The sequence below is a fragment of the Mchenga conophoros genome, linkage group LG11 (assembly GCF_057382185.1).
Source record: "Mchenga conophoros isolate Kocher_MC1m ecotype Shallow Benthic linkage group LG11, M_conophoros_male_GT1.1, whole genome shotgun sequence".
NCBI classification, from domain to species: Eukaryota; Metazoa; Chordata; class Actinopteri; order Cichliformes; family Cichlidae; genus Mchenga; species Mchenga conophoros.
The window spans coordinates 24,618,636-24,646,189 of NC_140536.1; the positions used below are offsets into that span (position 1 = coordinate 24,618,636).

Here is a 27,554-nt window from a genome sequence, read left to right on the forward strand (position 1 = left end):
ATTAATTATAATACAGAGATTCAAAAGGGAATTTCACCAGAAGATGATGGAGCGATTGAAGGTACACATCATACAAATATACCCCTGGACAAACTGTGTAGAAGTGTGCAGTCACAGCAGTTCATGTACAAAACTACGAGCATGCCAATGGACTTTAATAATGTTGACACTAAACACTTTAGAGGACATATTTGGTTGTGATATTTTCAAGGATCCCAGTGACACTTTTGGGACTGATACCTAGTGGCACGATTAAATATGACGATATTCCTCCCTTTTGAATATTGCATGTAAAAAGACCATAAATAGGAGCTGCTCCTCCAAGAACAGATCATCGGCTGGCCACATGATCTGCCTGCAAGTCAAACATTTAGAGTATAGAAAGACTGTTTACTACTGTGCTGTTTATTTATTTCCTGTTACTCTTTCCACACCCTTCTCTCTTCTGTTGTTTCCTTGTGACAAAAAAGTAAAAATGAATAAATGTAAAAACTTTAAAAAAAAAAAAGGGCTACATCTAATTAATGCTAAAATGTCTGTTTTTCCTAAGATTTTATTAGGTACACCTGCTATAGTGCTCGCTAGTGCAAATGTCAAACAGCCAATCACATGACAGCAACTCAGCAGACATCAAGGTAACCTGCTGAATGAACTGGTAGCTACATAGTGCTTTTTCTTCACTCAAAAGCATGCCTTGGGTATAGAAAAGACACTTTACACTCACACTGATAGGCGAGGGCAACGAAGTGTTCACCATTGCCTAAGGACGCTTTGTCAGTTCAATGACATGGGAGCTATGCAATCTTTGCAAACTGGAGAAATATTAAATTTCAAGTGTTATTTCTGAATATAATTTAGGTGTTGACGAAGATTAAATGCGCACAAAAACGAACAAGAAAACTCTCCAAATAACAGATAAGAGTTAATCAGTAAAAATTTAAAGCTCTAGTAGGTTTGCAAATTTTATTTACACAACAACAAGCAGTTAAATATATACAGGACAACAAATAGTTTGTGGAAGCTATACACATAAAAGCACATTTTAAAAAACAGTGCGTGCAGTGCCTCATCGGTTCTCCTTATCCAGACACGCAGCCAGCACTCGGCGGTCCATCTGTCCAGCCCTCTGCTTGTCGGGAGTGGACGTCTTCAGCTTCATCTGGGAAGAAATCAAAACGTGAATTTCCTGTGTTTTTGGACAAGTAAAAACACAGATGTTGCTTTCATGAGCCCATATGTGGGTAAATTACAGCTACAAATACCTGAGCGCGCTGGTCTCTGGGCGAGTTGGTCTTCTTGAGGATCTGCAGCGGAGAGCGGCCTTCAGTACCTGAAGAAAAAGAAAGTTTAAAAAAGGAAAAGCAGAACAGTCTCACCATAAACAATCAAAAGGTGACAAACTTCCTACACACCTTTCTGCTTCAGTTTTCCAGACTGTCCTTTGTTTTCGTTGGCTACGTTCTTAACGGCCACACGGACGGCAAGAGGAGACGAGCCTCCTTTTCCACCGAGCCCCTGCACTCCTCTTGCTCTGAGCCCAGACGGACGAAAGCCATTTCCCAGCCACTGTGGTTTGAAAACAGTCTGGCTGGGGCTCTTTGAGTCAAAGGTGGGGCAGCGGATGCCGGTGCAAGCCTGTGGCTGCTCAGGACCACGAACACATGGTGGACCGGATGGAAGCAAATTAGCTTCTTTAGCGAGCTCTTTAGTTTCTTCCTTCTCTGGCTGTGCAAGGGAATCATCAGCATCAGTGTTGGAGGGGGCAGGTTCAACAGGAGAGTCTGCTTCAATGGTAGCAGAAGGAAGGGCGTAAGCGTGATCCACACCATCCCCAAGTGGCTCCACCTCTGTGCCAGGTTCTGGGGATGAAATATTTTCATGATGGACCTCTGCAAAGGCTCGGGGGGAGGGAGCGCCCTCGTGGCAGGTTATCAGGCTCATGCTCAGTCTCTTGTGAAGAGGAGACTCTCTTGCTTCCTCAGCCTCCTCCAGGCTAATATCTGCTTCAGTTTCTATCTCCACCTCCACCTGAGGCTCTTCAGGAAGCACAAAAGGACTCAATTTCTCTACGCTCTGGAGAGGGGGCTGGACAGGTGGCACCAGTAAGTTAGCATGCTCATTAAGGTTGCTGGACGGCTGTGGGCTCAGGAGGGGCTCAGTCGATGCCAGCTCTTCACTTATAAAGTCCTCCTCTTTCTTTGATGCGCCACTGAAGCCTTTCTGACGGCCTTCGGGGAGTTTCCCTTCAACCTCACTGTGGAAAATCATACCCAGGCGACGAGCAAAGGACCCGACTGTTGCTGGAAAGATGAATGAAAGGAAGTCATTTTTTTAGATTTGTTTGTTTTTTTTTTCAATAAAGTGAGAAAAGTCAAGCTGAAAGTTATTACGTTTATATATTACTTACCTCTCATAACTTCTCTCACAGGGGTGCGGGTAATGCCAATGGTAGGTGAACGTGGATCACCGAACACCACAGGGCACTCGCTTTTCATCTCAGCGGATGTTTTGGACACAAGCTGCCCAACCTTGCAAAAATATTCAATTATTTTATGTTTGATTGCCCCACAGTTTACAAAAGTAGTATAGAGAATAAAGCAGGGTCAATAATTATCAGTGCCTCCCACCTATTCCCCATCAGAGGGTAATTTTTTAAACTTGCATGTTGTGACATGCAAGTTTAGCAGCTAAACTGCACCAGCTTTGTGTTTATTACACAAAGGATCAACGACAAGCAATGATATCTTGGATCTGTTTTCTGATACTTTACTGGAGAAAACTTCAAAATGTGGATTTTGGGTGAACTTTCTACACTCATCCACACCATCTGGGAAAGATGGAGTATAAGCGCATGTGAAAAGTCTCATTTGTTCCCCTCACACCTTCTATAGTTTGGACATATCACACTGATCAAACAAGAAGCTTTTCAAAGTCTTTGAAATGTGAGTACAGAAGAGAGTTTGGATCAGAGGGCCTCAAGATCAAAGTAAAAATGTTCATGCCTTCATTAATAAAAAAGAATGACTGCACATTTTCTGGAGTTCAGACAGTACATTTTGTGTTTTTTTTTAAATATATGAATGGATCCACCAGGTAACCCACCTGAATAGGTGTTCGTTCTATGCCAGCTGAGGGGGAGCGAGGATCGATGAGGTGACTGATGTGAGTCTTTTTGAAGGCTGGCTCTGGTTTTATGGCTGCAGATGCAGTCATCTTACTCTCACTTGATCCCATGATCCTTTTTTTAATGTTACCTGCCATTCAGGTAAACAGAGTTCTATTCATTTATTTATTCATAACATAAAAACACAGCAAAAATACAAAGCACAGATGTACACATATTTAGATGAAATACAATAAAACTATGTATTATTCTCATTCATCAATACATTGAAAGGCTCGTTTTTTGGTGTATTCTTCATTCTTACAATCACACAACGGTAAAAACTAATGCTTGACAAGGCATAAATAACCTGTTGTTAAACATTGTATTTTAGCTTATTAGCTGATGGATTAGTGCTCGTGACTTAAAGTTAACGTTAGTTTTTAAATACAAAAAAATCGTAGCTCATCTTAAACACGACTTTACTACTATATCTGTCACTATGGACAATTTGTATGACATTTACAGAGCTGGAAACCATATTCACATCTACGTATGTTAGCTAAATGTTGCAGTTTCACGTGACTGCACCGTTAACCGTTTAAAGTATAGCAAAAGAAAAAAAAACACAAACTCGGTCTACATCATTCGGACGTGTCATTTATTTCACTACTCACCTGAAAAAACGACAAATACAGTGGACCAAGCGTATAGTTTATCCGCCTTTCTCCTATTCCACACTTCAGATCAACAGGAGGAACACACGACTTTTAAAACATTTAAATGGCGTGGTTGCGCTTATGTTATTTTTAAATGAACCAATCAACTTTCTCTTGCACTTCGCCTTCTCGACTCTGATTGGCCTAGAGGAATGCGAAGTTTAAAAGAGGGCGGGGTGGGCTGCTGATAACTTAAGGAAACGTTTTGTTTTTCACTTGTGAGAGAAAATGAATTTGTTGGGAAAACTCCGGAAACACGAGTTACGAGTTTTCTTTTGAATATGACTTGTTAAAGTAAGTATGGAGGCCGGAGTGTGCCAAGAATAAATAAAACATTGAACATGAATAGCGAGTTCGCATTTAGTGAAAATGAATAAAATCTGCGCATATATAATAATGATAGTCAAAGGTAAAAACAATGCTTGATATAACCCTTCAGATTTCCAGATAGATTTAGCATAAATTTTTTAAAGCATTTAAATTTAGATTTTTTACTTTGAGTACCTGTATGTTAGGGAAGTGGATTAAAACAAACAAACAAACATAGGAATTGAATTAAATGTAATGCAAGTAATCATGAAATCAGGTTACTTTTCCTGACAACCTCAACAAAAACCTAAATGAATGAGCCAACGTCATTGGTATGAGCTCTGAAGATTTCAGGCTGTACTATATCACTGGTCATATTAGAGTCTGCAAGTGTACCTAATCAAGTGGTTGTTAAGTGTATGCACTAAAAAAAACCCAAAAAACCAAACCACTACAAAAATTATAGAATTACCCCCCAAAAATAAATAAATAAATAAAATCACTTTTTGGTAAATTAACTGTTCTTTATTAAGTGCTGAGCACTCAAAGCACTTTATTACAAGGCTCATTCACCAATTCATGCAAACTGTTTCTATGCATAAGCACTTTTAAACTAACATTAGCACACACTCCAGTGTGCATCAGGCCCACTCAGGGATCAGTATCTTGCATGAAGATCCTTAAACTTGTAGACCAGATGACCTGCACTACCTCCCAAGCCACAGCATTTTGTATTTCACAAGTTTTAATAATTTTGCATTACTCACAAAAAACAAAAAAACATGTTAAACAAATTAAAATCCTTATTATTAACTCTGAGGAAACTTTAAATGCAATGCCCTGCTGATTTGGCAAGTCTTCCCACTTCTTAGAGCTGACATTTTGATAAAACCATCTTGCTCTATAATATGAAAATCTAATTTAGTCTAAACATTTAAATTGCAAATTAGTCGATAGGACCATGAAACAACCCATATACCAACAAGAGGGGGTCCAAATTGAAATAAAAGGATAATAACAGATGTCTGGAATCAAAGCTTTTATTGCTGAATATTATATTAAACATTGCTGTCAGGATATAAGTAGCCTGAAAACAATTATAGTGCATCAATTATGTTACAATACACAGTATGGCATAGAGCATTATTTTACAATGAAGCAAGTAGTTTTACAGGAGCAATATGAAAAAGAGCACAGGAACCCAGAAAAGCCACTCTCATTGACATAATGTCTCTCACCCGACCCACACACACACACACACACACACACACACACACACACACACACACACAGAGACACACACACACCTTATCATTTGAGTAACAGTCCCGCTGGTTATCAGTTCATTATCCTGGCATGATAATGATTACTAAAAAATTAAATAAAGTATAACAAAAAGAGCTGTAGCACTTATGACTTGTATTTCTACTTTACAATGGCATAATCTGTAATCCTTCCACCTGCTGAGCACCTTGGATCATAAGCAGCACTCTTTAATGTCAGAGGTCTTGTACCTTGATTATACATAACCGCAGAGAGTACACACATCTGATAATTGCTGTGTTGTTCCTCCATCAGGACCATCACTGATCAATCACACCGTTGCAATCAGGGATGGTTGCAGCTCTGGAGGTAGAGCGGGTCGTCTGCGAATTGGAAGGCCTGGTTAGATCCCTGGCTCATCCAGTCCTTTGTATGAAGAGGCATGTGAATTGATAAAACAGGGTTTGTAGTGTACAAAACACTAGCTTAGCTTTGCACCTGAGGGGGGAGGAAAAAAAAGATGCTTGCCTTCACTAAGTTCTAATATGATAATTTTATACACCTAACCAAAGTGACTGAAGTAAATACTTTTCAAAATGAAAAGCAGTCAACTAAGTCTCAAATGAACAAGGACTACAAGCCTCAGTCTCCTGGGTGAAAGTCTTATGTTTCACCCATTCATGAACCACAGCGTTGTCCCTACCAGACTCTTGTGTACATCTTGTTCCCAAGTTGTGAAGCGAATACAACAATGTGATTGTCCGGTTGCAATGGTGGTCCTGAAGCAAAGTTAACGAGATGCTGTAGGAACAACATCAACACAGTAATAATAAACTCAGAGGCCACCAAACTGTGAATAAAGACAGGGAGAGGACTGAGTGTCTTAACACAAACTAACATTGCTGGATGGTGAACAGATTAGTGATTAAACCATGTTTATTCTTGTTTCTCTTCTTCTCTGAGAAAGATTTTCAAGTTAAAATCATTCAGTCTGGTTCTCTTGATCAACAAAGGAGGAAATCCAGTGACTGCTGAACGTGTGAAACAGTTCGTGACTGGATTACTGCTGCCTGCTTCTCTACAGGTGAAGCCTGATACTGCAACACTTTTAAACACACATGTACACATGATGATGATGATGATGAGCACTTTGATCACTTCACAGTGTGTTCCTCGATCATCTTCTTTTAACCGTTAGCTGTACCATGTCCCCTTCATTCCTCCATTCAATCAGCTTCATTCAGTCACTCATACATTTACCTCCCAGCAAAAAACATTCACACTCAATGAGCCCTCTCCTGGCAGGTTTTCATTCAGTCCCACCATCCACCTCTCTCTGGCAGAAATGAGCCATCAAGGTGTCCAAGTCTCGCCTGTCGGCCGCGGCGTACAGAGAGCTCTCTCCCATCATGCTGAGAGCCATGCGCAGGGTGGACCAGATATTGTCGGACATCATAGTGGCCGCAGCTCCTCCGGGACCCCTTGGAGCTCTCGCTCCATCCTCTATAGCCTGGCGCTGGAGAGATAAAGCTTCAAGGAAATGCTCCACTGCCTCTCTGTGGAGTTAAAAAAGTGAACAGGATGGATTTATGTTCAATCTGCAATGTGCTGATATCAACCTGAACAGGCAACAGTAATAAAAAAACTTGTGTAAACTAAGTTCACTTTTGCAAATTAAGGTCCATTTCTCACTGGTGTACACTCTAGTGGCCACTTTATTAAGTACACCTGGTTAAGCGCTGTATAAGGCAAATATCTAATCAGCCAAATGGCAGCAACATTTAGCTTTTTAGACATGGCGAAGATGACCTGCTGACGAGAGATCAGAGATCACAATCCAATACAGCACCTCTGGGATGTCAGGGAATCATTTCGAAACAGACGAAAATGTCTGAGGAATGTTTCCAGCACCTCGCTGAAGGTATACCTTATAAAGTGAATGTCAATCATCATCAACACAAACCTTTGTGAGATTTATTAGATTTCTTGCACGTCTGGTCTAGTGTAGCATCTTTTGTGTGTGGTCTAGCTGTATCACATAAGCCCTTTTTGCATTAGTAGCTACTCTGATCTACTTGCCACAGATCGCTACGACTCGGATCGACTGGTTTTCCATTACAACCCAGTGCGCGCGCTTGTTGCCATAGCAATGTGTCTGGGCATCCTGCAACGTAATTAATATGCAACACGAACGCTACAACAAAGGTGGACATTGAGCCAAGAATATACCTACTGCTCGGTCTGTGGCTTTTTGTCAAACTCGGGGAACACTGCGGTTTTTTGTAGCCATTTCCCTCGTTGCTGGTTTCAAAAATGGCAGTTTTAATTTTCGTGAACGAGATGCACTTATGACTCATTGAGTGATGCTACTGACGAGCCAATCGGTGGCATGCAGCGTGACTTCTAGTACCTGCTTCAATCGCTTGAAACCCTGGCTGAGCAGGTACTAATAAAGTACCTGGTACCAGTTTCTATGGCCTCATGGAAAACCCTGAATAGCATGGTGAACCGTGCTGAGTTGATCGGAGTAGGTACTAATGGAAAAGGGGCTATAAAATACCTTCCACTAGGAGGCAGATTTAACTATAGACAGCACCCTAGTGGAAGGTAAAAACATCTGGGAAGCAGCATAAAATTGCTAAAGTTCAAAAGTAGCAATCTGACAGAATTTGAAAAGGCACAGAACGCATTTGATGTGTATGTAAGCAGCAGAATGTCAGTGTGTTTAAGACAATTTGAAAAGGGTATATCAAATGCTGATTTCACATAACATGTTTTTTAAAAGTTTATCTAAATGTAAACTGCTGGACTAATTCCACATCTATCAGAAAACTGTTCTGTTAAGAGAGCCACACTCAGGTCATCAGTGGTAAGGTTGTGAACCTTGACACTCCCCTATCATAAAAACCAGCTTCAGGAGGATTATGCATTTAATCTAAAGATTTTACTTCTTTACATGCCAAGACTCTCTAGCAAAATACACATCAAAACAGCACTGTTGTCTCACCTATGTGCCCCTAAGTTTACACAGCTGATTCCCAAGTTATAGCGACTGCGTATGAAGCCAGGCTGCAGTTCCAGTGCTCTCCTGTAGGCGGCCACAGCCTCTTCTGAGCGGCTTCCGTTGGCTAGCGTGGCACCCAGCTTATTCCACAGCAGATAGTCCTTATGGGGACAGAAAAACAAAGAAAGAGCTCAGAAACTGAGCACATGACATGAAGCCATTGGAATTTCTACAAAGGCTTCTTCACCAACCTGTGGAGTGACGGAGAGAGCAGCGCTGAAACAGTCCACCGCTTTGTCATACTCTCCACTGAGGTTGAAGAGGACGCCGAGACCACACTGAAGCTGAGGGTCCACCTGGGTAGGGTCAACATTGGCTGCTTGCAGGTACATGGACTGGACGTCGGTAAACAAAGACCTGCACAAGGGAAAAGCAATAAGGAAAGGGCAAAGAGAAAGAGGTATCTTTGTATTCTCCTAAACGTGCGTGATGCTCACTCTGGCAGCAATGACCCGAACCTCTCTCTGTCCTTCTCCCTTTCTTTGGAGCTGTCTTTGGAGCGTTCGCGCTCACTCTGCTCCCAAACAGAGTGGTATTTTGGATTGTGCTTTAGCCAGTCACGAAGAGTCTCACAGGCCTGCCTGTGCAGTGACTCATTGGTGAAACTGACAGCCAGCGCCATGAGGGCAGTCAGGTTGTCGTTCTTCAGCTCTATACACCTATGGGAAGAATGGTGGTAATAAAAAGAAGTAGTCAGACAGAAAAAACACGACTATTCATTTGGCAAAGAAACTCTTATTTGCAACGACAAGTGTTAAAATATGGAGGTGCTTTCCTGGTTGAAAATATTTCTTTTGAGGTGACACTCACATTAGTATGCATTTAAAAAGGTCTTAACAAAAATCGATCCTCACTTTAACATAGACTCTGTGGTGGAAAAACACATTTTTTTTTATATGCAAAATGTGTTTTATATGCTTACAGATACAAAAACTATAGACAAGAGACAACACCCAGATCTAGAGTAATAATAATAATAATAATAATAACAACAATAATAATAACAACTACATGTTTTACTACATGTTTTAGTCAACTTTGACTACTGACCTGCGGAGGGCGCTGATGGCGGCAAATTCTTGCTCATTCTCTGCCTGACAGGTTCCCAGATATTGCCAAGCCTGCAATTTAATGGGGGAAAAAAAGACACATGGTATTATTTCAAGGGCCTTCTGTTGGAAGCAGGAGAAAAACATGGCTAAAATTAGAAGTAGGGAGACCTTTTGGCCCACAATGTTATATTAAGTAATAACAGGATGTTCTAAGAATTTAAAAAAAAAAAAAAAGTGTAATGCAAATGAGAACACAGCCTTTCAGAGTCTTACCAGCTGGTTGTCTGGTTCCTTCTGCACAGCACTTTCAAAGAACCGGACGGCACCAGGGATGTCCCCTGCCTCCATCCTCTTCAATCCCTCTGACAAAGGGTCCGGGTGTGATAAGTAGGGGTTCTCCTCTTCAAACTGATAGCCCTGCAAATGAAAACAAGGAAAACATTGAAACTGCTCAGAGAACTTGTGTGTGTATATGATTTTAATTAGTACTTAATAGGGTATATGAAACACAGGAGCACATTAGACATTGTGCATGACAGCTGTATGCGCAAAAATGCTGAAATCTTGCAACACAAAACAGATAGCAGCAGACGCCTGCCCTGAGCAGGCTGACGGATACCTTGTCGTAAGAAGTGCTGAGTAGCTGATCGAAGTCAGACAGCCAGGGATGACTCTCTGCATCTCTCTTCGCCATCTCCTCCCACTCCTGCTGCAGCTTCTCCCAGAAATCCACATCACTCTGACAAAATGACAGACACGCATCATTACTTCACAGCGTATTGGAGATAACTTTGACCTTTTTCAACTGGAAGACGCTGCTGCATCGATGATGCCTTATAGGATGGCCCTATATTTTTTTCGTTCCTTAAACAGGATTAAGTTTGTGGGTGTTTTAAAAAAAAAAAAAAATCAAGGGCACCGTCATGCCAATCATTCAGGAAAGTTTCCATTTTCAAACCTCAACTCCGATGACACTCAGTGCTTTAACCTCTACAATACTACTTATTATACTTGGATTTGGGTTGAAGGTTTTTATTGTCACAGACTCTTGCCTCACCTCCACTGCGGCTTTCGCTTGTTGAAAATCAGGTCCTGATGTAGCGAACTCATCTACCCAGGCTTCAGCTGACTCCTCTGACACCTGAATAACAATGAAGAGCAATGGCAGTGGTTGATAGGAATCTGTATGCGCTGGCTGAGAAAACTGTTATTAGAAGGGGAGAACCGGGGCATTCAGAGAGGAAAAATATAGAGGGGAGTGAATGTGAAGGAGTAAAGAAATGAAAGGTGGAAGAACACAGAAGAAACCATTTTTCTCGTACTGCTTCCTTTATCTCCTTCCTAATTAACTCCCAGTTTTCTCCTGAGACAGTAAAAGCACTAAACAGCAACTAGATGCAGGAAATCTGAGACTATCTGAATGGATGGGTAAGATCGAAATTGTTAACACTGGTAGCAAAACATACAAATAAGTAACTACAACTGCAGCTTAAAATAAAACATGGATAGCTGCCGTGACCACAGAGGTCGTACCTGCCTGACGACTCTGGCCCACTGCTCTGCTTGTTTAGCTTTTACTTTGTCAATCTTCTGATTCATCTCTGGGGGTTCCAGGGGAAGACTCCCTCCCCCCGTCTTCATCAGGAACTACGGAGGGAGGGGTGGCAGTAGGGAACGGGACAATGTTTCGAGGAAGAGGAGGAGTTGGTATGGAGGATTTTTACAAATTTTTTGGAGGGGTGGGCAAAAAAGGAGTAATTTGAAGTATCAAGAGGAGCAGATGAATAACAGGTGTTAATGAAGGTAATGGTAAGCCAAGAATCCAAAGGCAGGTTAAAAAAATAAAAATAACAAAATAAAAAAAAAAATAGGAAAAGCACAATTCAGAGTTAGAGGGCGATGGCATAGATGTAATCATAATGTAGCATGAATATGGCTGACAGCTACACATGCACAACATAATGTGGAAGCCATTTAGGCCAGGAAAAGAACACGAAACAGATGTAAAGCAGAAAAAAGCAAACTGAGATATCAGGTCAAATTTTGGACTTACAAAAGATTAAATTAAAGTACAGATTATAGCTTAATTTATACTTCTGCGTTGAATCTATTTAGAGCCTACGGTGCAGCTCCTGCTGCCAGCATGTGCATCTATCCCTGGTGTTCCTGCAATGCTCTGCAATTTCCTTACCCAAACACTAGCTGGGGGAACACAGATCACAAAGTCAACGTTCAAGCGTCTTACACCTGCATTCTATCTGGAGGCCACCAGATGGCGATAGCAGTAGTTGCAAAACTACTAAAAAAAACCCCCAATCTTCTTGTCTTGACCTGTGTAAACACTCTCCTGATGAGTTCATGGGCCCAGTCACTTATTTTGGGTCATACTGAATTTAAACAAATGATGATGATAGTGATGCTATCTTTTAAAATAGAGGATTATCATTGGTATGAACCTGCACACTCACTGGCTAACCACCTGTCAAACAAGCAGTTTCACAGGCAGACTTTGTCACAGGAACCTTCTTGAGGTAATTGTTTTTGGTTTGTTTTTTGCAACCAAGATCCCCTCTCTTACAGTCGATTTGAAAAAAATGGCAACAGAAGAAGTAGCCAGAGAAGCTTAAGCCCAAACGGCGCCAGTAAACGAGACTGTGTTGATGATGCATTTATGGAGATACATGGTTACAGCATAGAGCTTCACAGTAAAAAGTAAAAACATCATAGATTCAAGGCAGAAGTATAAACACCCAATTTCTCCAAATTCTGACTAGATTAGTAAAAATTAGTAAATAAAAAATAAAATAAAATAAAATTTAAAAAAAATAGTTACTAACAAATCAATCTCTAGATCCAATTTAGGAGGTACAAAAAATAAAATAAAATAACCCAAACCTTCTTATTTATACTCTTTTAATCAGAATAATTTAAAAATCCCTAAGGAAATTATGTAAATCTCTAAAATTGAGTAATTTGCTGCTTTGCAGAGTATTTTTAACTTTCCACTTACATGATTCATTTATGCCCTCAGTGGTATATTTCTTTGTGCTGTATAATGCTTTAGACTAAGAATTTTTAAATAGACTTGTTCTAGAACTTTTGTTTCAGGAATTAGCCCATTAATATAGCAGGAATAACATATAACTGAATATATGTGCATTTTAAATATTATATGTGTTGATTTTGTTGTAGTTTTCCCTTCTAATCTCTACATTACACACTTGTAATGTTCTGCAGCAAACTATGGATCACAAACCTAAAATGGCTATATATATATATATATATATATATATATATATATATATATATATATATATATATATATATATATATATATATATATATATATATATATATATATATATATATATATATATATATATATATATATATATTTATTTATTTATTTATTTATTTATTTATTTTTTTTTTTTTAAAGAACCTATTTGGTCATTTTAGTCACTTGTGGGTTAAAGATATTTAACTCTGATCTATATTTTTGGGGGGGTTGTGTGTATTTTTGAATGCAGTCAGAAATGTTATGCATTTACTTGACTAATTATTTTGTCTTGTTTTTCTGGATTAAAGATACAGCTTAAAAACCAACTGTTCAGAGTATACCTCACCTTTCCCCCATGATAGCTAAGTTAGCAGTTAAACATTGTTGTGACGGACCTTAAAATCCCAAAAGAGCCTCTATTAATTTGAAACCTTGATTTCATAAGCAGTAATGCCCCATGCTTTGTTAATACAGTTTCCTCTTGGTTTATGCTGGAAACATTGGGAGGTACTGGAATCTTTGTCTCTTGAGTCACCACTTAGCCAGTCTGAATGCATTTGAGATGCATCGTCTTACATCCTGAAGCCATATTGGTTCAACTGATCTAAGAGAAACATGAAATATCCAGCAGACAAACAGTCTGCAGCAGTATTATAGCTCAAGAAATCAAGCTTTCAAATCAATAAGGCTCCTTTGGGATTATAAAATCTCTCATTAATTCAGTCAAGTGAAAGGATTACGCCTCCATACTTTTGTATCTGTCGTCTTGTAGAGAAATACATTTAGAGAGAAACTCGATCTGGCATCAGCCTTTTACTGCCTGAACTGATCGAATACAAAGCAATGAAGTTGCACCTTCTGTGAAATCCAGAACGAAAGGAAAATCACGTCAAGATGGGAAAACCCCAAATCTTGGTCGTGCACATTAAAATCTAAATGCTCAAGAGGAGAAGCTGACAGTTATGAGAGCCCTTTCTCTGCAAAAACAAATTCCATCTGCAACACTGCAGCCTGGAGACTCATATTACAAGCAGACTGGTGGCTGCTTCTGGTTACATTTGTGGAAAATTTTACACTGCAACAGATACTGGGGTGATGAGTCACAAGGCTTAGCCTATACTGGGCAACAGTGAACCAGTGTTCTACCCCAACATACAGCGTTCACAGTTGTAACCATCCTTTCCTCAGTGGGCTGCGACTCGTACCTGGTTGAGGTTGGAGGCCCAGTTCTGAGCATTCTCGGCCTGAGCTTTATCTGTGAGCTGTTTGTCTGTCTTGCTCTCCACTGTCACAGTGCCCTCGCCAATTTGCCTAATGAATCGCAGGAACTACACAACAACAAAAAACAAATTACAACAACAACAAAAAAAAAAAAAAGGCATTTACTATTACTAATTCATCAGTTTTACACCAGTAATGCTAGTTTCTTCCCAAACCAGCAACTTTCTTCCCACACTGAGACAAAAGCCATTAAAAACCACAAAAATCATCTGTGCACCACATGCTACAGTCTCAAGGACCTACTCTACAAAAGAGTTAAAGAAAAAAGTGAAAGAACATGGTGATAGACATGTAAAAGGAAATGATGTGTATTACGGTGTCACAATGACACACTGCTCACCTCTGTGTTTTGTAACTTTGGGTCATCAACCTTTGAGACAAGCTCATTGGCTGTCTGCCTCAGCTCGTCTTCTGCTTGATACTCCTTAGTCCTGTCAGATTAACAATAAAAAAAACAAACAAAAGAAAACATAAATTTAATGCTATAAAACTAGAAGGTCTTGAGCAAGACTTTCCCATGATGTTTTAAAGTGGTCTAGAACAATAGTTCTCAGAGTTTTTGAAGGTCTTTCAAAGCCTTTCTTTGATCATTTGCTGTTTTTTCACTCATTTCGACATAAAATAGTTTTATTTTTGTACCAATAAGGTGAAGAATGAAGTTAGTCATAGCAAATACTGCTTTTCAAGCATATTAGAATTGTACACACGATTTTCAACTTATATTCTGTATTTCAATGTATATTTACAGATGTTTCAATGACACCCATTTCCAATATTTCATAGAATATAAAATATAAAGCAATGATGATGGCTGGCTCAAGACTTTTGCACAGTACTGTAGGTTGGAACAAATCACTTCAAATATAAACTGCATTTTACACTCTCGTATTTAGAGCCCAGTGCACAACGATGATTATACAAGGACTCTTTAAATCAGCTTTCACTTCATGTTCATCTGCTTCACTGACTTCTACCAGAGATTTAATGGATTAACTCAACACTGTCAGACAAGAGAATATCAGGTTAAATGTTTAACAATTAAACAGAAAATTCACTCACCAAGAAGAGAAAATTATCACAGTTTTTCAAGTGCTTTAAGTTCTGCCAACAGCACTCTTGTCCTCCTTGATTCTCCCTCACATGTCTATCCTACATTTTCTACATGTAATGCAGTGCTTGTAACCCCCTTCCACCCCCCGGCTCTATCCCCTGCTCACCATTCATTTGCTTTGTCTCCAAGATCCCCCAGCCACAACTTCTCCTCAGACTGCTCCAGATACTCTTCTGCCCAGCGGCCAGGATCTAAAAATGAGAGAAATTGAAAAATTAAAAACACAGCAAACATGTAATAATGACATAAGCTGTTTTCACCCATGCAGTGCGCCTAAAAACCCCCCCCCAAAAAAAACAAAAACCTTTGTAGACGCCTAACAGAGCTGCATGTGAGAACTCAAACGTCTGATTCTGCTGGATCGGACATTAAATGGTTTATAACTGTCAGCTCCCTTTTAAACACCCTGTGCCTGAACGCGTGTGAGAACAGTGCAGGTAATCATTCGGTGGACTCTCAGCACTCTCAACAAACAGGTTATTTTTAGCAGTGAGTAAATTTTAAAGTAGATCATCTCTTGCTTTGTGCTACATGTGTGAAAGGACAACCTTGGAAGAAGCTTGGATGCAATTCTGCTGACACTGTCCAGAGTTCATGAGTCAGAACAGCTACACTATGAAGACTTTGCCCTAAAGATATTCACTCTGATTTGAGCAAAAAAACGTGATGATATGAGACAGAGTGATGATAACGGCAGAAAGATGATTTGCTCATTATGCAAAAAATGCAGAAGGCCAAGAAAAGCAATGAAAACAAAACATACCTGCTGCCTCGGCAATAAATTCTTTCGTCCAATCAGCATCTGCGGCATCGCCGAGCGCGATGAGCCCCGGGGCGGAGGCAGAATCAGAGCCTTGGAGGAACTCCTCCACCCAGTCACCAGAGAGGGCCAGCGCTGCCACATCAGGAGCTATGACAAGGAAATACAAAGAAGTTCAAATTTACTGGAAAAAAGGTTTAGAAAATCTTTTAAACTTCATCAAATAATGATGAAGAGCACCTCTCTGTGGAGCTTGTCTGTAGCTCTGCTGGTCAATCTGCTGCATTTCCTCCAGCAGCTGACCCATGTCAAAGGTCTGTGGAGGGCGTGGAGGTTCCTGAAGGAACTCATTAACGAGCTAGAACAAAAACATTCATTTTATATAAAATCTAATGGTAACTCTTAATGATTAGAGTACATGCTGAGGAAACCTAAATATTTTGGCTTTAGGGTATAAACTTGAAGTATATACTGTACAGTCTTAGAGCAAATCATTAAAATTGAAAGAAAAGCACTTACATCTTCCTCAGTTGCAATTTCAATGGGAGTGGGATGAATCTGCAAAAAATAATAATGAAGTATGGTATCTATTAGCAAAATGTTTTGCACAAAAATGTTAAATCAAGCAGCTCCAGAGATAAAGGTCACAGGGAGCTTGAAAATATATAAAGAAAAGTTATTGCAAAAGCAACACTAGTGCTTTTGCTGTAGCCTGATGCCAACTGCACATTAAATTCTGGAACTTAACATTAATATTTTTTAAAGGCCAATTAGCTCTTAAACTGCTATATAACAAGGGCGACAGAGAACAGTGTTAGATTTTCTAATTAAAAGGAAAGATATACTCTTAAATTTACAGCCCTACAACAGATTGTGTTAAATCTTGTATTCTTGTAGCAGAGGCACTCTTACACATTTACTGTATGCTTTGATACAGTTTCTGCATTTTAAGTTAAAAGCATGGATCCAGGAAATATTGTTCAGATCCTGACTCAAAAAGCTCGATCAGTTACTCATAAGAAGGAGCATTTCTATAAGCATCTCGATGCAAAGTGGGTGCAGGGTAATGTTCTGTTTTGCTGATGAAGAACTTGCCTTCTGTCTTTGACAATGGCGACCACCTCAATTTTCTCAATAGGATAAGAATCTGGGCTCTCCTCTGGAGCAGATCATAATACCTGTCAGTATCTGCATAAATGTTCCTTTTCTGTGGCTGCTTCTTAGTTCAGGTTCTTTTCCTTGTCTCTTGTCTACGGTGTGCCACAGGGTTCTGTTTTGGGGCCTTGCTCTAGCTTCAGTCCATTTTGAGCACTTTTAAGGACATCTGCTCTCATGTCCACGCAGATGGAGAGTTGCACGCGCAATCGGAAATTGTTATTGTTATTATTAAGATTCTGGTTTTGACTTTCAGAGCTCCACATGGACAAATACCTGAGTACTCATATTTTCGTCTTTTGTTTTGATGTTCTAGCATTTTTTTTGTGAGGTACTTTGTGATTTTTATCTTGAAAGATCCAATATTAGTAAAATTTTACTTACTTGAATTCAGTTTTATGTTGTTCTGTAATTACTTTGCTGTGCGTCATGCAAACAAGGGCCCCTCATTAGCAGGAGTAACAGAACATGGACGAACCCAAGAGCAAAGCTACAGCTTTTAATGGTATTTTCACACCTGCTACACCAACTACTTTTAATTATGTTTGTTACTTAACCAGAATCTCCTGTCAGGACTGAAAAGCTCCCACGAGATGAGGCAGGTTCTCTCTCATTTGTTTGTTTGGTAGCAGAGATGTTATGTAAAAAGAAGCAGAAGGAATTGCTGGAAAGCTTTATTACTTTTAAAGTAACAAAGTTTTGTCAGGAAGTTGATTAGTATTATTTGATAACAGTATCCCCATTTTTTGTCATCTCCACACAGAAAAAGAAAAAACTAGCTTGGGTATGAATGAAACATCTGAAAAACTCTGAGATAAAATGAAACAAATGCAAATAAATTTTGTTGTCAGGTATTATTTCCCTAATGCATACCACTGAGCAAATTGAAACTCTTGAATGTAATTATTTGTTACATTTTATTTTATAAAGTTACAAAAGGAAAGCTTAAGTATAGTCTATTGTTGCCTTAAATAAAAAAAATAAAAAAAGAATATCAGGCTCTTCCTCACAGATAAAAATGAGTGTTTATTAATTTAATGTTGAAACTCAAAGCCAAAGTTTGCTAAAAATCAATAAAGAGACTGAAAAATAACAGGGACATTTCTAAGTGACCCCAAACTTCTAAGCATATCGTGTAGACTACAGAGCTCAGGGCCTGATGTCTTACAAAATACTCACTGGAGGTGCTGTGGCGTTCTGCCATGGCCCCCCTTCCTTGGTCATGTGACTGGTCAGCTTCATGAGGGGATTGGCTCCCCCGCATTCTGCCTCCACCAACTCACGCATCGCCATGGCAACACAAGGATGAGGCAAACCCAATAAGACCACCTGCAAACTGAGAAGAAGAGCCATAAATGAACCACTCATATTCAGTCTGTGTTCAAGAAAAGTATTGCTATGAGAAGAGACTTATTACAGTTTTATTTTGTCTTCAGCTTAGCTTCACTAAGTTTCCCCAAATGGGTTGGCTTGTTTTACTTTAGTTTTGACTGTTTACTTTTTTTTTTTCCCCATGTAAAGTTTTCAGTTTAGGTTTTATTAGTTTCACTGTTTTTGTTCCTTTTGTTGGTGACAGATCAGAACAGATATAATACAAATACTTGTCTTACAAACATTAAGAAATTCCAGTCCCACTAAACATCTACACTAAATGCTCCTCAGTGAGAAACCCTAAAACAAAATACATTTTCTATACATTTATTTTTAGTTGGTTTTATTTATTGTATGTAGGGCTGGGCTATATCATACCGTTCACGGTAATACCGGTGTAATTTTGGGCAACGTTAGGAAAATGAAATGTCGCAATAGAATATGGGTAAAACGCGCATGCGCAGTGCCTATGTTTACATATGCACATGGCGGCGACGCAGAATGAGAGGGGCGAAAGTGGATCGTTGAATGAAACGGATGAACCAGAATTGGTTTGTAAAAATGCTGCAACTTCAGTGGTGTGGAACTGGTTTGGCTTTCGTCCGTTAGATACACAACAAAGCACAATTTTTTTGTAGAGCATGCTAGCAGGCCGTCGTTATTACCGTGTTTTTTGGAAAATACGGCACACTTAAAATCAATCCTTTGATTTTTCTGAAAATCGACAGTGCCCCTTATAATCCCGTGTGCCTTATGTATGAATTCTGGTTGTGTTTACTGACCTCAAAACGATTTTATGTGCACGGCGCTCGAAAATCAGTCAAATGTTTTAGTACGGCTATCGTAGGCAGGAGCCTCGCGGAGTGATACGTACTGTGCTTCAACATAATATTACCGTATTGTGTGTGTATAACGTCTTCTTAAGTTTTGTGGATATTATACATGGTTATGTTGAGGATATGTCAGCTAATTTCCACTGGAAATGCCTTTTGGTTAAACTGTCAGCAAGGAATTTGCATTTGCACTGTTACATTTTTATATAACTTTAATGCACATAAAAAAAACAGCTGCTTGTTTAAGTGAAAATACATTGATGGGGTTTTTTGCACTAATAAAGTTGCGGAGTTGTAAAGTATTTTGTCTAGTGTCAATTATATCGTCAGTTATATCGTTATCACAAATTTTCAAATGTATATCGTGATAAATATTTTTGGTCATATTGCCCTGCTCTAATTGTATGAGTGTAAAATACTTTTGTAGCTAGTCTTTCTTTTTCCCTAATGTGCAGGCTTTTTTGTGTCCCGCTCGGCATCAGCTGGAAAAGGCTCTACGCCTACTCTATGACCCTGCATTGGGTAAGCCATCCAGCCATCCACATTCTTCCTCTCTCACAGAGCTAACACAGAAACAGATAACCCTTCACGCCAATTTAAAATCACCAGTTAAGCCAACATGTGCGTCTTTGGAATGGGGTGCTTCCAGGAGACCTGGATCCAGGACCTCGTTGCTGTGAGGCAACAGCGGCTAACCACAGCACCGATGTGTCGCCTCTGTCAGTGCGCCCCAGGGCGGCTGTGGCTACAATGTAGCTTGCCATCACCAGTGTGTGAATGTGTGTGTATGGGTAAATGACTGAATGTAGTGTAAAGCGCTTTGGAGTCCTTAGGGACTAAGTAAAGCGCTATACAAATGCAGGCCATTTACCATTTACCATGAAGAACATGCAAACTCCACACAGAAAGGTTCCAGTCAGCAGGTGGATTCAAGGCCACTTTGCTTAAAGATGGCACCACTGACCACTGCACCACCATGCCATCCAATTATCATTTTATCTATTACCATTTATTTTCTTTTTTCATATTTAGTTTTACTGTGATAGTCATGCAATGGACTATGTAGAGTGAAGCACCTCAATGGAACAATTAAAAGACGCAGATCCTAAAGCATCCAGTATGAGGTCCAATTTCTAATTAGACACTTAAATATTAGAGAAACTAAACAGTTATGCACCAATAACTGAAAAACCATCCCCCAAAATATAAAATGTTTTAATTTTTAACACTCGACATATTCAACCCTGAAAGATTTTTTTTATTATTATTATTATTATTATTATTGTTATTCGGCACCAGAGAGTAATTTTAAGTTCAGTTAGTCCTTCACATTGTTTTGTGTCCCTTCCATCACATCTAAAAATAATTATTCAATTTCCTGACCCCTTTAACAGCTGACAGGCCGAGCGAAATCTTCAGGCTGCTCAAATAGCCTCATGAAACGCGCACAAATTCAAGCTCCATCTGCTGTTTTTCATTTCATCTTCTGGCTCTTAGTGAACCATTAATAATGAGAATATGATGGCTCAGCAGGCACAGGCATCCACAGCATGTTTCACTTAACTCATCTGGTACGTTCAGGAGATTTTAGCTTTTAAGAGCGTTTACGAAGATAAAGAACATCAGCATCACTATACTAACACACTGACTACATGTAATACTATTTTATTTAAGCAAATCTTCTAATCAGTTGAGAAATGCTTATTTTGATAAATGCTACCACAAATACTCTGGATTTGTGTATGCATTACTGTTAAAAGCTCTTGAGCCACCCCTCATTTCTTTATATTTTGTTAGGAAAATTGAAAATACATGTTTATTTATACATGATTTATTGAAATGTGCAAACATGCATTGAACTATAGAATATAAGCTGAGAAAAAAAACAAAAACAAACACCCACCAACAAGATTTGTACTACTCTAATGAGCTTTAAAGTTAATATTTGAAACTTTGTTATGCAAGCTTTCTTATAATTTTATTAAGTAGTCTTCAGGATAAGTTCTCCTCTTTGGACGTTGGCTGCCTTTTGTTCTGTTCTCTGTCAAGACGATCCCAAACTGCTTCAATCATTTTGAGGTAGATGCTCTGGGGAGGACAATCCATGACTGATAAGTGTTTTGCTATCCAGGCAGTGAATTAAGCTGCTGTCAATCAGATGCTTTCCAAATGGCAAAATCTGATGGATATTCTGTGTTTAAAATTCCATCAATTCTAACAAGATCCCAGCACCACTGCCTGAAAGGGAGGAAAAGGTTCATACTCACCGTTGTACCACACTGACGACAGTTTGAATCAAAAATTTCAATTTGGATTCATCATTCTAAGGTTTGCTGCCACTGATTTTCAATCAAGTTCTTGCATAATTTGGCATACCACAGCCTTTTCCACTGACACCAGGTTCTTCATGGATTTTTTCCTGATTCTTCCAGCTGCTTGTACTATAGTTGACACAAGACTGGTACATTGCTTGTGTTAAGTGCCTTTTATATGCTTGAATGATGGATAGTGGGTCAGTGTTAAGAGACTAAAATAAAAAATTGGTCAGGTACAATTACTGAGCTAAAACTGAATGAGAAAAGAAACAAAACAACCGATATCTAAATAAAAATACCTTCAGAAAGCCTTGAGAACTTGAGAAGTGTTCAAGACCACTTTGATATATTACAAGAATGTTTGGCTCCTCTGTGAAGCAAAATATAACGAAATGAAGAGCAGCATGTTTGCACAACACTCCATATCAGGTCTAAAATAACAGCTATATAAACTGCAAACATTTCAACTGATCCTGCTCCATCTGATGATTACTCACCTAAACATTTAAAAGCAAAATAATAAACAATACCGTGACACTGTTTCACTCTGAAATGTAGTCCCAGATGTATGAAACTCTGCTGCTGTACTTCAATGACCCCTATCAATTACACATGCTGACCTCCCTAGAGAGGAGGAACATAAAAATGAATTCCCTTCCTAATCTCGCATGTGAGCGTCTACCTAAAAACTCTTCAGTGACTATTACACAACACCTTACAGGTGGACTGTTGTTCTTGCTGTCTAGGCTGAAGATTTAAAGGCTACTTTAGTCCCACCGCTTCAAATGGCTGCTGTATTATGATTAGGGTCAAAGTAAGAGGATCAGACAGAGATATTAATACACACATTACCAAAGACGGGCCATTATGACACCTGTTTATTGACTACAAATCCACGGAGACGATAGGAATAGGCGAAGGTTGCCTTTGTCACACATAGTCCACTAGTTATAGATATCAACTAAACACACCTGCCTGCATTGTTACCTTTCTGGGAGCACTGTGTAATAAAATAGAGCTGATCGGAGCTAACTGCAGCTTCAGCTACAAACAGCAACATTAGCTCGATAAGCGATACTCTGTGTTATTTATGTAACCAACGTGCGGTTCATGAAACCTAAAGGGAAACGGAGGACGCTCACGACCGTCCGGAACTCAAAAAATATCAGCTGTGGCTAGCTGGCTAGCTGCAGTAGGGCCAGTGCAGAGATCACTCCCGTAGTGTGCACCCAGCGAAGAAGCATGAATAGAAGGGAAGCATACTGTTCACCTCACCGCCGACAGCTGCTGCTGTATCCGAGCGACAGTCCCTCACTCCGGCGGTATGTCCCCTCTTGTCCCGCTCTCACACCTCCGTCCGAATAAATTTTCCAGTAACCGTCCGAAACCAGTCGCTGAGTGCTATTAGCTCCCCGCTTTTATTTACCTTCCTCCCCCATGACCCACAAAACCCTTCACCGCTAGCCTGGCTCGTGAACGTTACGCCAGTTACGTATTCTTCAACTGGTTTTACGCATGCGTAAGGAAGCGTCAGCGCCTGGGAAAAAAGGCGTAAAGAGCCTAACGTTAAAATGTAACATGCCTGAGAACAAAGTCCGCTTCCCGGATGAAACATGTATTTGTTAAAAAAAACAAAAAAAAAAAAACACGAAAGTAACGCGCAGTGCTGTGCAGAAGTCTTCAGCCAACCATCATTTCTTTATATTTTACTTCCAAAGAACCTGATTTCTGTCTTTGATAGTAGTTTTGAGAAATAGTTCTCCACGCTTTTAGAGATTTTCACTTTTTCTCTTTAAAAAAAAGGTCATTTTCAGCCCTGTTCTTATACCAAACCCTTTCAGAGGAACGTTTCTACGTTTTAGCCACTAAACACTGACATATGAATAATGTAAGCATAAAAACGACACCTAACAAGGTTGTGTCTGCATATAAAAGACAATTTAGCCAAAAAACCTAAAGGTGTTTTATCTTTATAGAGTTTGTTACTAGCAGTTTATCATAAAACCACATCATTTATTCTTATTTCTTTACTTGAATCTGAATAATGCCAAAGATAACACAATTTGACAGACATAAAGTTATTTATTTCATATTCTGTATAGTTTTTCATATTTATATCCTGTCCATATCCTGTACATAGCTTGTACTCACTACAGCCTGTACATACTTATAGTTATAGAATATTCACAACATACTTCATACCGTGTACATTATAACATAATAGACCCATTTCTGTAATATACTTACATATCTATATTATTGCTAATATATATTGTAATATATCTATATCACTAAGCACTTCTGGATGGATGCAAACTGCATTTCGTTGCCCTGTACCTGTGCATGTGTAATGACAATAAAGTTGAATTCTATTCTATTCTATTCTATTCTATTCTATAAATCTGTATTTTTACAGAATCAAAAAAGTGCTTTTAACAGCATTTGCGACTACATATAATACTTTTTAAAGAAAATCTTCTAATCAGTTGAGAAATGCTTATTTTGCTAAATGCTAGCACAAATACTCTGGATTTGTGTATGCATTACTGTGAAAATGCACTGGGAGTCGAAACCTGGTATATCTCAGCATGGTGTGCAGTGTGTCCTTAAAAAACAAATTAAAAAAGTATAGTTCAGTAGATGAAGAGTATCTGAAATTAATGTCCTTACAAATTAGGGAAAAAATCCAGCAAAGGGCTGCATTAGGGCTGCATTTTAGCCAGTGGTGTTGGGGATCTTGTCCAAATTTATGGAATTATGAACATAGAAAGGCATAGGGGCCATCTGGAAAACATGAATTGCAATATGTTCATTTTTCAGCACTGATCCCAAACACGTCGCCAATAGTGTAAAAGCATACCTATATAGAAAAACACACAATGTAATGCCTAGTTATATAAATCTTTGAGCTATAGATTGTGTGTCACACTTTAAGTACATGTTAGTTTTACATGATCAGATAATTTTGAATTATAGGACATTTAATGTAAATTTAGTGTTGCTGAACTGATCATTTTGCTTAAAAAAGGATCGGAATGCTTTCTCTTTCATTTTACTGTCATTTATTTAAGTAGAAGCAGCCACAGAGGACAGAAATCTGCTGCCGTACTGTAACAAAGGTTGATATGTAACTGATGCTTGTGCCAAGCTAATAAGGAAAATAATCCTCACATCACGCTGTGGCAGGTTTACCACATGGTACTAACACAAACAGCCAAGTTCAGGTCTTCCACATGTTTCAAAGTGAAAAAATTTTCATTTGGGTTCAGAATAATTATGATAATCCTTGGCTTATCATGCTTATTACAGTTCCTGAATTCTTTTATTTTTTATTTAACACATGTTAAGCTAAAAAGAAGAAGCAATGTGTGAAAAAATAAGCACACCCACTGAGTACATGGTAATTAAGAGGGTAAGTAGCAGCCAGGAGCAGCCAATTATTCAGTTTGATGTCTGCTGATGATCAATTAATCAAACAAAAGGCCCAAAAGGACCTCTATAAAAGTTATGGCAGTGTACTGGTCTGTGTGCGTTAACACGGTGTCAAGAAGGAAAGATTTTAGCAGTGATCTTAGAGAAGCAGTTGTTGTTGCCCATCGAATGATTATTTACAAGTGGAAAACTCAGAAAATGCTCAGATAAACTGCAAAGTGCCCAAAATCTACACCTCAGACTCTGCAGGCCTCTTTTAGCATGTTGAATGTTAAAGTTCATGACAGTATAGTTAGAAAAAGACAGAACAAGTATGGTTTGTTCAGAAGGGTTGCCAGGAGAACATTTATTTTCTCTAAAAAGAATATGGCAGCATGGCTATTGTTTGCAAAGCCACATCTGAACAAACCACAAAGCTTTTGGAACATTGTGCTTTGGAGAGACAACACCAAAGTGGAGAACAAATACAGCATTATCAGCACAAACACCGCATATCAACTACCAAACACAGCAGTGAAGCGGTGATGATTGGGGCTTGTTTTGCCGGCACAGGACCGGGGCACCTTTAAGTCTTTGAGCTGACCATGAACTCTTTTAGATATAAAAGAGAATCCAATGTGAGGTCATGTTCTTGACAGCTAGAGCTTTTTATAAACTGAGTCACGTAACAGGACAATTGTCCAAAGAACAGCAGGGAATCTACAACACTGTGGCTTAAAAAAGCAAAGAGTCACTGTGTTGCAATGGTCCAGTCAAAGTCCAGAGCTCAACCTGATTGAAATACTGTGCTGAGACCTTAAGAGAGCTGTGCATAAATGAATGCCTACAAGCCTCAACTGTTTAGTTTTTGTTAAATAATGACACGTGGCGGGTTTTTATTCATCTGAGTTTGTTTTTACCTCGTTTTAAGAACTGCTAAGGACTACATTATTTTTTATGTTCTGATATAACGCCTTAGAACTGAAAGAGGGTGTTCTTTCTTTTAACCATAACCAATGTTTTGAAATATCCAAAACGTGCTCAGATTTTTAGAATTTTTGACTATTTTATCATGTGTTTGAATTTTTCATGTAAACCTTTAACTAAACTTCCAAAATTGTTATTTCTCTAAGTAGTTCTCTACTCGAGTTACCTTTTTTTAAAGTATGTCTATTTATTTGTTAGCTGTTGTCTAGAATTGCTGCATGAATGATTTTCTATATTTTTCCAGCACTAAAATCTTTTGTTATTCCACTGATGAAACTTTCTACTGACCTTCCTGTTTCATTTTGATTCTTTTTTGTAACCGGTAAATTATTGCGTGAGCTACTTTTGTTGTTGTTTGTTTGTTTTATGGTTATAGCTTTTGCTTTCTTCTTCAAACATCTGGATACTTCATAAGATATTCTAGTATTGACTGTTTGGTCTTTGTTATGACTTAATGGTTTTTCTGGTGTTGACTGTCAGATTTGTAGTCTTGTCTTTATTATTAGTAATATTAGTTCTAGTTCCCCAGTGTTTCTCTGCCAGGGGCGTAATTTCCAGGGGGGTTAGAATAGAATAGAATTCAACTTTATTGTCATTGCACATGTCACAGGTACAAGGCAACGAAATGCAGTTTGCATCCATCCAGAAGTGCTTTAGCCACGATACAGATATATTACAAATATATATTAGCAATAATATAGATATGTAAGTATATTACAGAAATGGGTCTATTATGGTATGTTATAATGTACATGGTATCGAGGTATGTTATGAATATGCTATAACTATAAGAATGTACAGGCTGTAGTGAGTATAAACTATGTACAGGATATAAATATGAAAAACTATACAGAAATATGAGATATATAGTTATACAGAAATGTGAACTATGCAGGTTATAAACAGCTGTAGAATTAAAAATTATCGTATTGAACAGAATGATTATTTACACAGAGCTATACAGTAGTGCAGTTAAGATAAGTGAGATATGTGGATAATTTCTACAGAGGCTATATAAAGTGCTAGTGGTTGTGAGTGGTGGTTCAGTCCATATTATTGTGTGTTTGAGGGTACAGTTGTGTGTAGGTGGTTGTGGGTGTGTGTAGGTGGTTGTGGGTGTGTGTATGTCCAGTCCATGTGTTTAATGTGAGTCAGATGTCAGGAGGCAGAGTTCAGGAGTCTGACAGCTGTGGGGAAGAAGCTGTTCCGGTACCTGGTGGTCTTAGTCCGGAGGCTCCTGTAGCGCCTCCCAGAGGGCAGGAGGGTGAAGAGTCCATGTGATGGGTGACTGGGGTCTTTGATGATTTTCCCAGCCCTTTTCAGACACCGCTTCCTGTAGATGTCTTTTATGGCAGGAAGTGGTGCTCCGGCGATGCGCTGGGCAGTTTTCACGACCCTCTGCAACGCCTTCCGGTCCGAGGCAGAGCAGTTCCCGTACCAGACTGTTATACAGTTGGTCAGGATGCTCTCGATGGTGCAGTGATAGAAGTTCACTAGGATGTCTGAGGACAGGTGGTTCTTCCTCAGAGTCCTCAAGAAG

The 27,554-nt window shown here is 39.1% G+C and overlaps 2 protein-coding genes across 9 annotated transcripts; both read right to left on the reverse strand.

Annotated features, from left to right (window-relative positions):
• Nucleotides 1–949: 949 nt before the first annotated feature.
• On the reverse strand, nt 950–3,959 carry cdca3 (cell division cycle associated 3). The gene is made up of 6 exons (XM_085291723.1): nt 3,781–3,959; nt 3,103–3,254; nt 2,408–2,528; nt 1,413–2,300; nt 1,263–1,330; nt 950–1,159 (listed from the first exon to the last, which is right to left on the reverse strand). Exons 2-6 carry the CDS (start codon nt 3,232–3,234, stop codon nt 1,067–1,069), a joined length of 1,302 nt encoding a protein of 433 aa, XP_085147849.1. The 5' UTR covers nt 3,235–3,254; nt 3,781–3,959; the 3' UTR covers nt 950–1,066.
• A 675-nt stretch (nt 3,960–4,634) lies between these two features.
• On the reverse strand, nt 4,635–23,113 carry pex5 (peroxisomal biogenesis factor 5). 8 transcript variants are annotated; one of them, XM_085291728.1, is made up of 17 exons: nt 22,892–23,113; nt 18,277–18,426; nt 16,462–16,500; nt 16,183–16,300; nt 15,946–16,092; nt 15,289–15,373; nt 14,412–14,502; nt 13,996–14,118; nt 11,044–11,157; nt 10,568–10,651; nt 10,130–10,249; nt 9,784–9,927; nt 9,509–9,579; nt 8,896–9,117; nt 8,650–8,815; nt 8,402–8,559; nt 4,635–6,950 (listed from the first exon to the last, which is right to left on the reverse strand). In XM_085291728.1, the coding sequence occupies exons 2-17, from the start codon at nt 18,388–18,390 to the stop codon at nt 6,704–6,706; spliced, it is 2,043 nt and encodes a 680-aa protein (XP_085147854.1). In that variant the 5' UTR covers nt 18,391–18,426; nt 22,892–23,113; the 3' UTR covers nt 4,635–6,703. The 8 variants fall into 8 exon arrangements, with proteins under 8 accessions (XP_085147854.1, XP_085147857.1, XP_085147855.1 ...); XM_085291731.1 differs by having other exon boundaries at nt 22,887–23,113; XM_085291729.1 differs by having other exon boundaries at nt 18,277–18,433; nt 22,880–23,113.
• Between the last annotated feature and the right edge of the window lie 4,441 nt (nt 23,114–27,554).

Excerpts from the sequence above, each read along its gene's own strand:
- cdca3 (XM_085291723.1), bottom strand. The coding sequence starts at position 3,234 with ATGGGATCAAGTGAGAGTAAGATGACTGCATCTGCAGCCATAAAACCA. Across the intron at positions 1,331-1,412 it reads TGGAAAACTGAAGCAGAAAG|GTACTGAAGGCCGCTCTCCG; the intron begins GTGTGTAGGAAG and ends CTTTTTCTTCAG. Across the intron at positions 1,160-1,262 it reads CCAGAGACCAGCGCGCTCAG|ATGAAGCTGAAGACGTCCAC; the intron begins GTATTTGTAGCT and ends ATTTCTTCCCAG.
- pex5 (XM_085291728.1), bottom strand. The coding sequence starts at position 18,390 with ATGGCGATGCGTGAGTTGGTGGAGGCAGAATGCGGGGGAGCCAATCCC. Across the intron at positions 9,928-10,129 it reads TCAGCACTTCTTACGACAAG|GGCTATCAGTTTGAAGAGGA; the intron begins GTATCCGTCAGC and ends TTTCATTTGCAG. Across the intron at positions 8,816-8,895 it reads TTCGGGTCATTGCTGCCAGA|GTCTTTGTTTACCGACGTCC; the intron begins GTGAGCATCACG and ends TCCCTTGTGCAG.